The sequence below is a fragment of the Hippocampus comes genome, unplaced genomic scaffold (assembly GCF_001891065.2).
Source record: "Hippocampus comes isolate QL1 unplaced genomic scaffold, H_comes_QL1_v1.1 scaffold265, whole genome shotgun sequence".
NCBI classification, from domain to species: Eukaryota; Metazoa; Chordata; class Actinopteri; order Syngnathiformes; family Syngnathidae; genus Hippocampus; species Hippocampus comes.
Window position 1 is genome coordinate 54,082 of NW_017808116.1, and position 15,658 is coordinate 69,739.

At 46.0% G+C, this 15,658-nt stretch overlaps 1 protein-coding gene across 2 annotated transcripts in view; it reads right to left on the reverse strand.

The window, feature by feature from the left end:
• Positions 1-15,658, reverse strand: part of sgcd (sarcoglycan, delta (dystrophin-associated glycoprotein)) — an 84,635-nt gene that overhangs the window by 14,677 nt on the left and 54,300 nt on the right. For both annotated transcript variants that reach the window (XM_019858125.1, XM_019858126.1), the window contains 3 exons: positions 8,093-8,194; positions 6,729-6,816; positions 5,533-5,652 (listed from right to left, as the gene is read on the reverse strand). In XM_019858125.1, coding sequence (XP_019713684.1) covers positions 5,533-5,652; positions 6,729-6,816; positions 8,093-8,194 — 310 coding nt within the window. The remainder of the gene's footprint in view (positions 1-5,532; positions 5,653-6,728; positions 6,817-8,092; positions 8,195-15,658) is intronic.

Genomic DNA, 15,658 nt, shown 5'->3' on the forward strand with positions numbered 1-15,658 from the left:
TATTTCTTGGTGCCAAGGAACTGCGGTGAAGTGAGTGGAGGAGCTTCATTTCGTCAAGCCACAGCACCGTCTAAAAATTGTGGCCATCTTGGGGCATGTGCATGGAATTCTAAAGCTTTTTAGGGGGCCTCAATTAAGATATCTTCATTCGCATAAATATGATTTTGTTATCGTAGCTGAGATTTTTTTTCCCCCTCTCCAAAAAAAAAAAAAAAAAAAAGGCAACTTTTTTTGATGACTGTGGCATTTCGGGGTGCGCATGGAAGTTATTGTACTTTCAAATGGTCTTAGGCTTATTCGGACTCCTTGCAAAATAATCTTGAAGGGGTTCCAGGACCATAAAAAGACATCAGCGTCTCCTCATTTGTCAGGCCATTCGCACACGCCCCAAGCGTGGTTCGGGCGCGCGGCTCGGCCCGACCCACCGCTGCGCTTACAATCCAATCGGGCTTTGTGACCGCCGGCGTCCAGATTTCTGTCAGCCGTGAAAGGAGGACGGCAGCGGTGTCCTCGAACCCCGCGGCCAACCGTGCGTTCAGGCGCACGGCAGCCTTTCTTACCAAACAGAACACGGACCGATTCCTTTCTTCAGAAATAGGGTATCCCACTTGGATCAAAATGACTTAATTCCTATCAAGAGACAGCGGGTGTAAATCGATTGCGCTTACCATTGTGAGTGTGAGAGCACAAAAGAGGCTGTATCACAGATTTCTGTCATGTTAGCAGTTTCCTACAAATACAATGAAAGTGGAGTGTAAAACACAAAAAGGGCTTTTACAGAAAAAAAAAAAAAACTCAATACTGCCGGTAGCTTCCTGGAGCGTAAACGTACAAAACGCAGAAGCACATCCGAGCCATTTTTTATTTTTTTAATGCTTGAAATCAATAGACATTGTGCTGCTCCTTCTGATGTGTGTGACTTGGCCACACGGGGGCAGTATATGGACAGATAGATGGATGTACATGGAGCCTGTCAAAACTCCTCAGTAAAACAGCGTGTTATTAGATTACAAATAGGATATTCTAGTCAAGTACAAAAAAAAAAAATAGCACTCAACTTTTGATGGAAAACGTATGCAATCATCATTTCTGGTCCACGTGCGTGCATAAAGGCTAACCTACGGACTCAAACAAAAAGAACCACACAGCAAGCACGTTGGCGGCGGCGGCGCCGGGCACTTTTTACGGATGTGTTTGGCCAGCAGGAATCCGTTTCACATTGGCCACACGTTCCAGATAACGGCGAGAAAGGCGGACGTCTGCCTCCGCGCGGTAACTCGGCCGTCTTTTATCGTCTCATTACAGCTTAACGGCGTCCACTCCGGAGGAGGGACGGCGGCGAATAAAACGCGGCGGAGGCTTTGACGGATGGCAAATATTAAAGTGACGACACCTCGTCTCTGTGAACTTATGACATGATCACGCCGTTTCACGCTTTAACGGCAAAAGCCAAGGAAAGGAGGCATCACGCTACAAAAGAGCAAAAACATGGACATAATTGATAGCGGCCTTTAAAATGTACTCTCGAAACCACAAGATGGTGGAAAAGATCTCCTTTTGTCTCAATGGAACTTCTCAACTCACTTCAACATGGTTCCTTGGCACCAAGATGCTGCAAGGTGGCAGAAAAGCACTACTTTTGTCTCGGTAAACTCCTCAACTCACTTTGACATGGTTTCTTGGCGCCAATGAACATGCTCAACTCCTTTCAACAGAGTTCCTTGGAATAAAGTCGCCACAAGATGGCAGCAAAGTAAAACTTAGCGTGAACTTTCACTCTTCAACTTACTTCAACATAGTTCCTTCAAACCAAGATGCCACAAAAAAAAAAAAAAAAAAAAAATTATAATTTCTGATCTCCCTGTAGCTAAATATGGCTGCCTGGTTAGACATTCCGCGAAGCACAAAATTGGTCGAGGCGTTCGCCAAACAAGTCGCTGTGACCACACGATCAGAAGAAGGGGTGGGGAAAAAATAAAAGAAAGGAAGAAATCACGGCCTCATCATCCGCTTTCCGTTCCGCGCTGCCTCCGTTTGCCCTGCGGCGGCGGAACGGGGAGGCGATGGGCTGATCACACGAGCGCATCCTGAGCTGATAATGCGCTCCTCCTGACCGTCTGCCAGGCGCTGAGCGTGACACGCTGAGTCAATGGGACATAAACGGAGGCAAATCAAAGGAGGCTAATTGTAATTGCCGCGGAAAAGACGAGTGGAGCGATTGGGATGGCGCCAGAGTTTTGTGGGTTTATTTATTTATTTATTTTTTGACACCATGCCGCAATGACGAAAACTCACATTTTACGTCACTCATCTGTCTAGGACAGCGGTTCTCAACCTGGGTTCGATCGAACCCGAGGGGTTCGGTGAATCGGTCTCAGGGGTCCGACGGAGCCTCTGCCACGGACTCAGCATGTCAATTAGTTTTGACGAGCGCGCTTGGCCATCGCTGGCTGCAGATGATCACATGACATTGCTTGTCCAATCAGTGCTGCGGGAAATTAAGTCCAGCTCAGTAGTCAACGTGTGACTGTCGTGATAGTACGTCAGACCATTTTTAAAACACCGAAACCTATTCCATGTCATTTTATTTTCTTTTTTCCTGTTTTTAATAAATGTGTTTTTTTTTTTTTTAATGTCTTGAATTTGTAAATAAATCTTATTTTTATTTTTCCACTAACGAAGGGTTCAGTGAACGTGCACATGAACTGGTTGGGTTCGTTACCTCGAACAAGGTTAACAACCGCTTCTCTCGGGACTTAATAGTGGTATTTGATTGACAGCTTCACACCCACAGACCAGACAAAAGGGCTCAACTGTTCACGATTTCAAAGTGTTCACAACACGCTTCTCCGTGGTGTGTGTGTTTGTGTGTGTGTGTGTGTGTGCGCTCCCCAACAAAAGCAATCGTGAAGCCAAGCTCTTGAAAAATGCGCAGCAGAACACTCCCGGATGGTTGAATCGCCATCTTGAGTCGAGTGAATCTAAGGCCTTTGACAGTCCCTCCAATTGGTTGCGGACACAAGGCGAAGACCGAGGCAGCGACAAGCGCTTTAAGCAACCCGTCCTTTCGCTCAGATCGCTCGGGAAGTAACCCCATTTGTCAGGTAAATAAAAACCCCTTTGCGCGCTGCGGTCTCAGCATCAAGGTGACTCCAAAGCGCCCCCCCCACCCCTCCCTCCTCGTCAGTGAGCCACTCCGCTCCGCTTCTCTGCAGGAGTTTCCCTTTGAACGCATCCGCGCTCGCTGCTGATCTCCGAGGGGGGAAGGAAGCGCGCCGCATGAGTGAGCAGCGCTTACTTTGGAAGCGAGAGCCGATTCAGAGGTGGCCGGCGCCACTCCGGGGAGAAGTCGCCGCGACGCATGGAAGCGGCGCCACTATATGTTTCAGGTTTGGACTTATAACTACAACTGCTGCTGAAAGCTTGTGAGTCCGCAGGGGTTTTTGCGGAGTGTTTCTTTCAAGTGCTACAGTTCACCGTGGGTACCTGGAAATCCCCCCAAACTCCAGTGGCACCTTGAGCATTTTCCAAAGCTTTCCACGAAATCCTAGCGTACCCGAAAACGTACACATTTTCGCAAATTGTGTGTATTGTGAAAAAAAAAAAAAAAAGGATGTATTTTCTGAAGCGTGTTCTGATTCAGATTTTTTGTTTTTGTTTTTCCAAGTGATTTTTAACCGTTAAAAAACACGGAGTTAGCCTCGACTGACTCCGGTAACCTCAGCAAGACTTTGCCAGCTGCTGCTGGCAATCTATTTTTTTTAATTTTTTTATTTAAAGCTCTATGCGTCATCAATGTACCTTATTTACACCTTATTTCATGGTCTATGACAGAGATTTTTAGACTGCGGTTGATCGCCCTTCGGGGGGAGGGGGGGCACGAAATTGAAAATAATGGCGGTCTGGTAGGCAGCACGGTGGATAAGCGGTAAGCACGCCTGCCTCGCATCCCATCACATTCCCAAAACAAGCTTCCTAGCAGGGCTCGAAATCGCCCGGAGAGGCGGATGGAAGTGTGAATCCAACTTCTCTCATGAAAAAAAAATCATCAATTCCTTATTTTTATTTGAATATCCAAATAGTTGAAGTAATATACACAAACTAGTAAATGTTTTTGTGATCTGATATTTTCTGAAAACATCCCTTTTAAACTCTTTTGAATTTTTCCGGATTGAAATGTCATCGTTATGTTTGGACCCCGACACGACGTGAAGTGTAGAGAGGCGGCTTTGTGATGAAGTGCTGCCGCCATGAGTGAAAATACAATCGATGATTTGACTCTCTTTATGGATGCTCGCTATTTGCCTCAGACAGGGCAAGTCAGAGATGCCCAGCAGGTCGCAACCGACGACAACGGAGGCCAAGAGGCAGGACCTTCCCCTCAAAAGCGCCCGATTTCAGCAAGGCTAAAACAAGAGCGCGACACGGACGGGGTTCGCAAGACACCTGGGAACCGTTTTAGGTTATTTTTAAAAATGCATAAGTCTCCTGGAGCAAAAAGCGCAGCACGGACGCCTTCTACCGAGATTTAAAAGTGGAACAATGCAACGTCCGTCCAATTATCCGTGCCTCCATCTCCTCCTCGCCATCTGCGACTCGGCGGCACTTTCCAGTAGGCTGACGCTAACCAAATATGACTGCAAAGGTTGTTAAGTGCATGTAGATGAGCAGCCGGAGTAATCGCTCCCATCTGCAAAAGCGAGGAGCAAATTGTCTCGGGCGACGCCTCCAAGGAGATTCCTTCACATTTTTTTTTTTTTTTTCAAAATACATTTTGACTCCAATATGAGCGCATTACGCCGGTGAAAGGCTCGCCATGACTGATGGGCATATTGAGGCAAAGGATTCCCGTGCGTGGGCGGGGCGTGCACGACGTGGGCTTCCAGTTTAGCGGACTTAATCCACCACTGTCATCCATATGACACAAAAACGCAATTTGTAACAACTGTGCCACCAACAATATTGATCTAATAACATGACGAAATGAAAACGTATTAACGTGTTGCCTGTTATCAATTTTGCTCAGACCAATCAATCAAAAGATGCAATAAGGCTGACGTTGTCACGTCGGCTGGCTGGCCCTGGGAGGATAAATTGGAAATTGCATAGGCTGAACAAGCAGTCCTACTGCTAATACAGTCATCCCCAAATGATTTATAATTGTCTTGGGATTTCGGCAAGGAAACACCTCAAATCACTTCAACATAGTTCCTTGCCATGAAGATAACGCCCGTCACCACTGTTACTGCGTTGAGCACATGTTGAGGTTCACTGTATGTCTGAAGCTAAATGGGCTAGCACGGCGTATTCGGAAGGGCCTGGGCAGATTAGACTGACATGGCAACACAGAGGGAGAAATCTGATTGGACAAAATCGAACGTACACATGCTAAAAGCACTGAAACCGAGAGAAACACCCAAAGAAATAAAAACAAAATCAGAGAGTCGTTTTGTTTTTGAGATGGTTCCTCTCCCATCAGCATTGTTTGTTTTTTTTTTGTTTTTTTTTTTTCATAAACAACGGACCACTCACCCATCACCCGCAGCCTCTCGGCGCCCACCACCACCTCCTGCTCATCGGCCGAGAAGAGGAGTTTGCCGGATGTGGATTTGACCTCGAACATTTTGCCTTGCGCTTTGAACCCGCTGGATCCTAAGCCCAATAAACACAGAAGAAGACGCTTAATATATATATATATATATATATTCTTCTGCATTGTCATGCACTGTCCTTATGCCGATGCTGCGCTAGCTTGACTTGCTCGTAACTCAATCACCCGAAAAACAAAATAAATTTCCCCCGATTGAAAAGAACCGAAATTGAAAATGACTACCCAGTTAGTGCAGCGTTTGCGCCTGCTGTTCCATGTTCCCTTGTGAGTGTTCTGTAACAGGACACACGGAAAAGTCTCAAGGACCCTGAAATCAAGCGTCCGCACATTCGTAAGGATCCCCCAACTTCAACAGAGCCTCCGAGCTGCTCAAGTAACGAAAGAAACGGAATGAAAGCTTTATTTCGAAGCAGCGAGATGAGCCCCGAAACAAAGTGGTGCACCAAAGTAGTCAAAAACGGCGGCTGATTGACACTCGCAATGGATTCTGTCGCTCTCCATTTGGAAACGGGGGAAGCGTGCTGTTCGCATCCCTTTCAGACAGGGCCAAAGACACTCGGCGTGCCTGTTTACTCAGACTGATTTGTAGACGTCGCTAGTCTGCCAGGCTCTGTTAACGCAAGAGTGCAACGTCGCGGCAGAGTTACGGCAGGGTGTGGATTGCGGGAACCTGGTGGCACATTAAAGGAGCGGTGCAGTATAGCACGAAGGATTAAGTGACACGCCGAGTTGTACAATTCCACTGGGATTCGGGTGAAGAAAAAAAAAAACAAAAAAAACAACAAATAGGACCTCATGGGTCGACACTCCACTGACAGTGGGATCTAAAATGCGGTCGGCTCGTATGGCATCAGCAGATCTATCTTTTATCAGGTTGACTCTTTTTAAATTGACTTCAAATGTATATTTTATACCAGCGTGAAGTTTTACATGAAAGTCGCTTTTGAAATGTTTTGACGATGCCCAAACAAACAAACCGATGCGGTTTGCAAACACGAAGATCAGAAAGGAAAACTCTTTTCATTGTGGTGTTGCCCTGCGTGTCGTCAGCCTTTGAAAAAGGCTCGACGAGCGATCCTTAATTTAAACGCGTTTTTATTTTCCGGCCGCGTCGTACCTGTTACGAGTTGCGTGAGCAGCTGGTTGTTGCTGTTGACGATGTTCACCGATACATTTCGGGACGACTGCAGGTACAGGGGGCGACCCTGTGGATGGACAAACGGCAAAAAGTTTCCATTTCATTCATGAAAAATACAAAGCAGTTCAAGTGAAGACAAAAAAAAAAAACCACACTCTTGAAAAACAAGACTATGGATCCAAGTGTTTTTGCCGATCACAGACAGAAAACACATTCACGTCATCTCATCAAGCCCTTTTGCATTCCACAGGAAGGACATTGCATGTGGCGTCCCCCAAGGGTCAATTCTTAGCTCACTGTTATTCAATGTTTACATGCTTCCACTTTCTCTAATAGTACACAAACACAACATAAATATGCAGATAACTTCCAGCTTTACATCACTGACGATACACTGTTTCAGTAACGCAAAACACCGGCTAACAAAGGACATTCTACAACTTCAAGACAAAACAGAAAGCATGCGTGTAGTTAGTTAAATGTGCTCAGTAGTTAAAAGCTCAGTACATTTTTGTTGTTGGAACTTTTATTGCGGTGTACCAAAATTGTTTTAACCTTTGCAAAGCACATCGTGTTCATGCCTTCATTTTATAAATCTAAATGGATGGATTGGTTTTTATCATACCATTCGGAATGGGACAAAATACAGGGTTAGCAATACGGGTAAAAATGTTCTAAGGATGACGTATAAAAGTTTATATTGATCACTCTAAATGTGTTTCAAGCATGTGGGAGGCGTAAAACTATAAAACGAGATATTTTCGAACGATCTCTCCATTTTGAAGATTTTATCGCGAGGTGGGTCCGGAACATAACCACTCCCCTCACTACACGAGGGTTCAATGTAAACGAGTGGCACGCGGCAGCCTCTGATCCGACATCCCACATCTTTTCCAGTTGCCAACGCAACGGATCCACGTTAGTCTCAGCAGGAGGTCATCGTCTCTCGCGAAACACAAAGAGAAATGTCTTTTCTTTAAGCGTTTTAATGGCTTTGCGGTGATGTAAAAACCGCAGCAATTCGAACTAAAGGAGCTGCCAATCAGATGTCATTTCCAGTGCAGCCAACTAAGTGCCCTCGGTTTGTTTAGGAATCATTCTTTGAAATTTAAGCCATTTCAATGAAGAAGTGTTACCAAAAAAAAAAAAAGAAAATTGTTTGAATGTAAAGAAGACAGAAATTAGATTTTTTATCTCTGGCAGTGAGTGAAGGGACTGAAACGGCATATGAGCAACTCAATGTGATGCCATAATTAATGCAAAGAATAATAATAATGGAAGCTGGGAATAAATGTTTGACTCTTTCAAGCTATATGTGGTCATCGAGCAAGATAGTGACTCACCGGTTTGGACTGGATTTCTTTGGCATAGAGAGGCTGTAGGAACTCCGAGTCCCCTTCCAGCTTGAGGCCCTCCGCTGTTATTCTCAGGTTGCCCATGCCGTCCTGCACGGAAACAAACAAGCGTGCGCATACACTGTGGTCACATTGTGTTTAATATTCATTGGACGTCCAACTTGTCACTCACGCATTTACACATCCAGCTCTCTCACGCACACACGTGCACACACACACGCGCACACACACTCCAACCAGAGAGGATATTAACCAGCCACTTGATATCCTGCCTTTTTTTTTTTTACATCACCTGCTCGATCAGTGTAAAGACAAGATGTCGACAACATGGAAATACTCTTTGTTTTTCTCCCTTGCTCCTACCCCGGGTTCTAAGGGAGCTCATGGAGATCAAGGCAGGTGAATCCCTGCGTATTATATTGCGGCAAAAAAAAAGCTTACTGTGTCTCAATGTTGACAAGCGATATTTTCTCTCGTGGCCGGGGGAGAGTTCTTTGGTCAGCTGCCGATATGGACACAAACGCAACATTGTGGATTTGTAAAACCACCGAAGTAACAAAGAGATCCCCGTAGATGGCGGTGTTGCATCACTTTGGATTTAAGAACAGCACAGCTTTTGAGAAGAAGATCAAGATGAGAGGGTGAATCCTGGCTTGTCCCGAAGCAGTTCATGGGGTGAATGGCGAACGGCGCGGAAAAAGAGACGCTGACGTTCAACTCGAGCCATGGCGGTGAGTCAGCGTTGTCTATGAATATATCATTTTACCATCAAACGCCCTTTCGGAACCACGTTTTGGTTGTATTATAGTTTGAGGTGTCACAAAAGCAAAAAAAAAAAAAAAAGCATCAAAGTTCTGCTTGATGTGTGATTCCCCCCTACCCCCTCCAAAAAAGTTGTTTTCTCAGTTTTTTGGTTAGAAATCAGTGTTTTCGGTGAATCTGCTAAAGAATGAAAAAGAAAAAGTAGAAACCAACCACTTCTGTAGCAAGACGAGCATCTAGCACTCGCTACTTGCTTCTTATTCTGTGGGTCTTGAAAGATCAGTCAGTGTGCTCGAAAACGGCTGGCAATACGCTGCAAAATAGTTTCAAGTGAATTAGTTCATAAAGTTGAGTTGGTGTTTTTTTTTTTTTTTTTTGTCAATGTATCCCTGTAAATAAATAACAATGACTGGTGATGTGGAGCGAGCTAATTAGCTGCATTGTTCAGTCACGCTATGAAAAAAAAAAAAAAAAACTGTTTTGACTTGGCCTTCGAAAACGGCTGGCAATACGCTGCAAAATAGTTTCAAGTGAATTAGTTCATAAAGTTGAGTTGGTGTTTTTTTTTTTTTTTTTTTGTCAATGTATCCCTGTAAATAAATAACAATGACTGGTGATGTGGAGCGAGCTAATTAGCTGCATTGTTCAGTCACGCTATGAAAAAAAAAAAAAAAACTGTTTTGACTTGGCCTTCTAATCCAAACTTTTCCTGGGTTTTGTTTCTTCTCTGGAGCGTGCACACGGCAAGGCGAGCAGTCATGAATAATTCACGAGACGGTGACGACAACGACTTCTTAGCAGGACACTCAAATGAGCATCTTCACCTTCTTCTTCTTCGTCTTCTTCAGGGCTGCCAGCTAAAGCCGACTTTCATCCTGTGAAAAGTCTTCACCCTTGTTTGGTCTCCCTTGATGACAACTGTGTTTTCCTCCTCGTCGACTCGGCTTTTGATGCCATCTGCCGTCCCTTGCCCTGCCTGCCGGCTCTTTGTTTTCACGTTTACTCCGAGGACAGCGGCCCGCGCATTGGGGATGGCATTCAAGGAACTGGAAAAACAACATTAAAAAAAAAACGTTGTTCGTCGAATAATTAACTTTGGTGTCACGTTTATTTTTCGATCTGAAACCCAAATGTCTTTTCTACATTTCCAAAGTGAAGTCATTCGTTTCCAGTGAGTTTTGCGACGGGAAGTGTTCGGGCCCCCTAAAATGGATACATTTGACCAGGATTCACCGGCTTGCGAAATGGGAGTTGGGAAGTTTCCGATTGCGGCTCTCAATTGGGCAAATTGTTAGTCGGAGTTCTTCCAAGTGCAAGTCCTGGAATTTGCCACAGTCGGACTTATGCGCTCCTGCGTCCAAGCACCCCATCAAGAGGCGAGCAGCAGCATTTTGGACCATCTGGAGACACTTAATGGAGGATCGGCCGAGTCCAAAGTAAAGTGCTTTCCAGCAATCCAGCCGAGAAGTGGCGAAGGCAAGAGTTACAATGTCGCAATGGACAAATGCAGCCATTTCTGCGTTCATCGGTGAAACTGGCGTCCACTCATCCGCATTTGAAAAGACATCAACTGCGACCAAGACTGCCATCGATCATTGCCTTCGCCGTCACCACCGACGCTTATGGGGAATTTGCGCGTGTCGCTCTAGTGCTCAGATTGATTGGCGACAGACGAGCAATGGCGACGTGGACGCCAAGGTAACATCGTGTATTCCAACCCCCCCTCGCCCAGAAGTATTCATCATCCTTCTCCTTCGTCTTCCTTTGGATGCCTTCGGAGGTACGTCGAGGCACTCTTATCAATAATACAAAGCACTCAGGCTATTATTGAGTGCCGGCATCGATATGCATCAAGGCCTGGCTAACCCGAGGCTAAAGCAAATATAAACGTCTCGAGGCCCTTGGGGAAATGACTCCCGACATTAAAAATACAGCAGTCGACAAAAGCAAAGAATTTCCATTTATACGCACGATGGAGGTGGACGCAACCAAATGAGAGAGCTTTTCATATTCAGCGCTACCTTGACTCGCGCGAGACCTAGCCTACAGGCTTTTCAAATCACAAGGTCACAAGCCGTCACTTGGAATCTCCATAAACTGATGAGAATGTAAAGGAGAGCCACGGTCGCCCATGTCATTTTTGAACGGGGCAAAATGAAAACACTCGCAAGGAGCAGACGCTCACACTGAAGCAATCCAAAAGGGAGCGTTGAGGATCCTTTGAGTTGGATCGGAGGATGATGGTTTTGATCAAATTGAGGAAAAAGAGAACAGCAACACGCGAGCTTGGGCCACTCAAAGACGAGAGACGCAAAAACGATGACATCACACTTGAACATCCACAAAGACGGCGAAGCTATGTTTTAGCTAAGTGATAGCGAGTCAAACATTACTCAGCGTCATTGGCGGCAGCTGTGTTTGCAGGTGTGGGGCGACTCCCGCTTTCTTCGTTAAGTCTGAACTGAACAGTGACAAAGTTTTAGGAAAAAAAATCAAATAATCAGCCATGTCTGCATCGTTTACTCCTGCCGCCGATCGCTTTCAAGGCTGCCCTTGCGTCCTGGCCGTCTCGTTTGTGTTCAACCTTGGCGCTTTCGCTTGCCTCATTTGTGTTTAGCGCCTGTTGGTTCCGGCCACGCCTTTCCACTTCAAACGAATTCGGTCGGACAGATCCCGCCGGAGTCCACGTTGTTGCCCATTTAGGACGACGGCATCCTTGCAATTTTGTGGCAACAGCTGAGGAAAGGCCTCAACTCTGATCATCCACTTTTGAAGCGAACTTCCTTGCAGTCCGGGACTCCAAGATTCCATTCTTTGGGTTCTCCACTTACGACCCTTTCACATCCCCAAAACATTTTTCATGGACTCGAAATTGCCTTTCTATCTCGATAGGCTGCGATGTGATGGACCCTTGCTTCTCTCAGCAAAATGGGCTCCGGTGCCCCGCAGCCTTCCTGAGCACGGATGTGAATGCCAGTTATCCCCCCCCCCCCCACCCCCCTTCCCACCGCTCTCGCCCAAAAGTCAGACGGGATTTTTTTTTTTTCTGCACCCCTTGGTACGGAAGACCTACTTAGGACTAGCCTCAATCTTGTCGAGAACTGTGGTTGAAAAAAACATTTGCACAATAGAGATCAAAAGGCTTTATTTGAGAATAAAAGACCGACTGGATGAGTCACCATCTGCAGCCATCTGTTCAGTGTAGCAAAAAGAAAAAAAAGGGGGGAGCAGTGTGTTGTTTGCTACCGAATGTCATGGTCCAATTGTTTCTGTTATTAAACCCGAGACGGTCATCTTTTACGCCCCCCACGACCGCAGCTATTGTGCAGAGTTTTAAACCCTTTGGACAGAACAAAATACAGTCAGGGACGCACGACATTTTTGAATGTATAAAACACCGAGAGAAAACGCAACAAAGCGCGGATGAAAATTCAAGGTCGGGGCCGTGCGTACGTCCTGTTCTTAGCGAACTCGTTTGAACGTTGATAACGACAGTTCAACCGATGCACATTTCCTTCAGCTCCTCGCTGGCGTTTCCTAGCCTGTTAGCATGAAGCTAACGGGGCTATTCTACTGATCACAGGTGACGAGCACGTGGCAGCAAAAGGTAGCAGTTACTCAGCGCGACACGATGGCTATCAGCGGAATTAGCTTTGAGATTGTCCCCGTCGCCGTCCCGCATCATCCATCAATGGGATTAGAGAAGGAGAAGGGGGCCAGGGCGGGGGTCTACAGCCTGAGAATGAACGATCAGGCAACACAGAAAGCGAGAGAGCGCGATAAACACACAGAGGCAGATTGGGGCAACGGGACGACCGGTCGCGGCGTCAATGAGGGGGCGTAAAAAGGACGGCGCAGGAAAGGCAAGGCGGGAGGCGGGGCCGCTTATGCAAATGTCTCGGGTGATGCGCTCTCATGACTTGCTCTTTTGTATGTACGGTGTCAATGTCTACGGCCAATAGCAAAAGTCTCCACACCCTTTTTGCGACTCGTTTGACAAAAATACGAATCATTTCAAAATGGTTTCCACCATTAACGCCACCCATTGCCTGCCTGATTTGCTTTATGAAAAATGAAGAGACAGGTTGCATAAGTGTGCACACCCGCTGTGTTGAGAATTTACCGACCCCATTGAAATTTGTGTTCAATGAGGGCCAGCACGCACACCCGACAACATTTCAAGGGCCCGTGACTGACCCCAAATCGAGGTCATCTGTTCTTGTAAGCTTTTCCTGATGTTTTTGTTTTTGCTTTAGTAATCTACAGTAACTTCCTGATTCAGTCATTTATTTAACGTGGGTGGAAACTGGGTATACAGTTGATCAAAATTAACCAATCATCTTGAAAATCATTTCAATGGGAATCTGCGCACATCCACCCTGATTTCAAGAGCCCAAAATAAAGTTTTGGTGATCTTGTAGGCTTTCCTCAGTCACAAACCGGGGTTGTGGTTGTGTTCAAAATGTAACAATCCCATTCGAACTTAAATGGGAAGTTCGCACACAGCGGCCACCATGTTAAGTGCCTCCGGTTAACCCCGAATAAAGTTCAGCCGTTCTTGTCGTTTGCGTTCCAGAAGAAGCCGACAGGCTCCGCGCCAGAACGGAGTGCTTAATTGCAACGGTTCATAATTCCCTCCACCTTGCCTGAGGCGCCAGCTGCAGCGGATGAAAACGCATTTTTACCTTCCGACTTTAAAATATTCATTTATCATCAATCGAGGCGGCCGGTTTATAGCTCGCATTAAAGTTGGGAAAAGCTTTGCGATGTAAAAGCAGGGATTGTAAAGAGGGGGGTGAGGGGTGTAGACTTTTTTTTTTCCAGATTCATTTCACTCGCTTCCTCGTTCGCGTCTGCAACTTGTGGACTGATTGTAAAGAGGGGGGGGTGTAGACTTTTTTTTTTCAGATTCATTACACTCGCTTCCTCGTTCGCGTCTGCAACTTGTGGACGTACATGAGAGTAACCGAGCCGCCATCTTGCGCCTCTTGGCCTGCGGCTGCTACGCGTCGCGACCGCTGATGGATTTCTGTTTGCTTGGGCGTCACTGATGCCGCTGCGACGCTCGTGATTGACGGCCGATGTTTGCGACCTGCGGGGCTCTCATCGCCCTCGCCCTCGCGCTCTCTCCGCGTGTGGCTTTTCGACGTCGGCGACCGGGCCTCCCTCCCTCGGGAGGATGAAGGCACCAACGCGCACTGTTCTGAATAAATGGAGTCAAAGTGGAGCGATTAAGCTCTCGATTATGAAGTCATTACTTGGGCGTAATTGGACGCGCTTTATTGTTTTTATGGCTCATCGGCTTGAGAATGGCCGCTGTCGCAGCCATGTGACTGTGTGTGTGCGTGCGCGAAGATGACGCTCTGGATGCTACCAACTGTAGCAAAGCCTCATAAGGGAAATAAGGGCCGCCTTGAAAATCAAGTCAACTTTTTTTATTTTTTATTTTTTTTACCACGAGGGGAGCAAAAAGGGGAGTAAGCATAATCTGACGGTGAATTTGTCTATTTGTACCTGCGAACTGTGTTTGATTATCTTGCCACACAGTTGGTTAACCCTAATCAAGTTCCAGCTCGCCCGCGACCCGAATGATGACAAGTCGTCGAGTGAAACGCACGACGAGCTTTCTTATAAAACCGTTGTAGATAGGAAACTTTTTGAAAGTTTTTTTTTTTTTTTTTTTTTTAACGAGTCCAACACGATAAAAATAACACCTCACCAAGTCACAATCTGAGGCTACATTGAACACGCTCGTTAGTCCTCGTTAGAATCACTTGAAGCGCGCATTGTTTGAATTTGGCAGCCTTCATACCTTCCACTGAGAAAAAAAAAAAGAATCTCCTTTATTGTGCACCTGAGGTCTCGTTTTGTACAGTCTAATGTTTCTTTTCTTTTTTTTTTTTTCAGTCAAATTTTTCTGCGCGGCCACTTGAGATGCCTCGGAGGATGCCGAAGCGTTTTCCACGGCCCTTTCCGGTTTAACTGCTTTTCTTACTGAAGACTGCATCAAAGTGTTTGCACGAGGCGCGCTTACATTCCTCTGATGCAGGGGTGGGCAACCTAGCGCCCATGGCCCCATACCGGGCCCACCAGAGCATTTGATTCGGCCTGCCATGGTAAAATTTGAAATAAAAAAAACTTTTAGGGAACCCTGATCAAAAAAAAGCTCCAAAAGCACGCAGCAAATCAATTTCCATAGCCTACATCAGCTGACATTCGACGAAAGAAGCGGGGTGTTATACGGCACCGTCCATTTATTTCGTAGCGCCAACGTTTGATTGATTTTCACTTTTAATCCGAACTGATTTGACCAATATTTGCGAGACACTTGTCATCAACATTTGCAACTGTGCTCTAAAAAGCGTGGCTGAGTAGTTTTACTGTACTGTCATTTTATTTGCGATAAGCTTCACTCAATCGTTACATGGCAGGCAAAAGTGTGCATTGATGCAACAAAACAATCAGAGGAAACGACGCAAAGAGAAAGAGTCAATGCAAAAAACTAATAAATAAGAAGCAAAATAGTAAGTATTGATTCAACCGACGTGCAGGTGAAACAAAAGGGACGGACGGCAACGCGAGCTCATTTCCACATTCAAACGTGTTTTTCTTCGGAAGCAATTACGTCCAAACAAGTGCAAGGCAGCCGAGTGGAAAATGGAAGAATTCATTTCATCTCAACGCCACGCGACAAAGTTTTGACTTTTTCAGCGGAATGAAAATGTATAACCACGCACGCGCGCGCGCGCGCACACACACTCACACACACACACTGGCCAAAAATGTAGCACC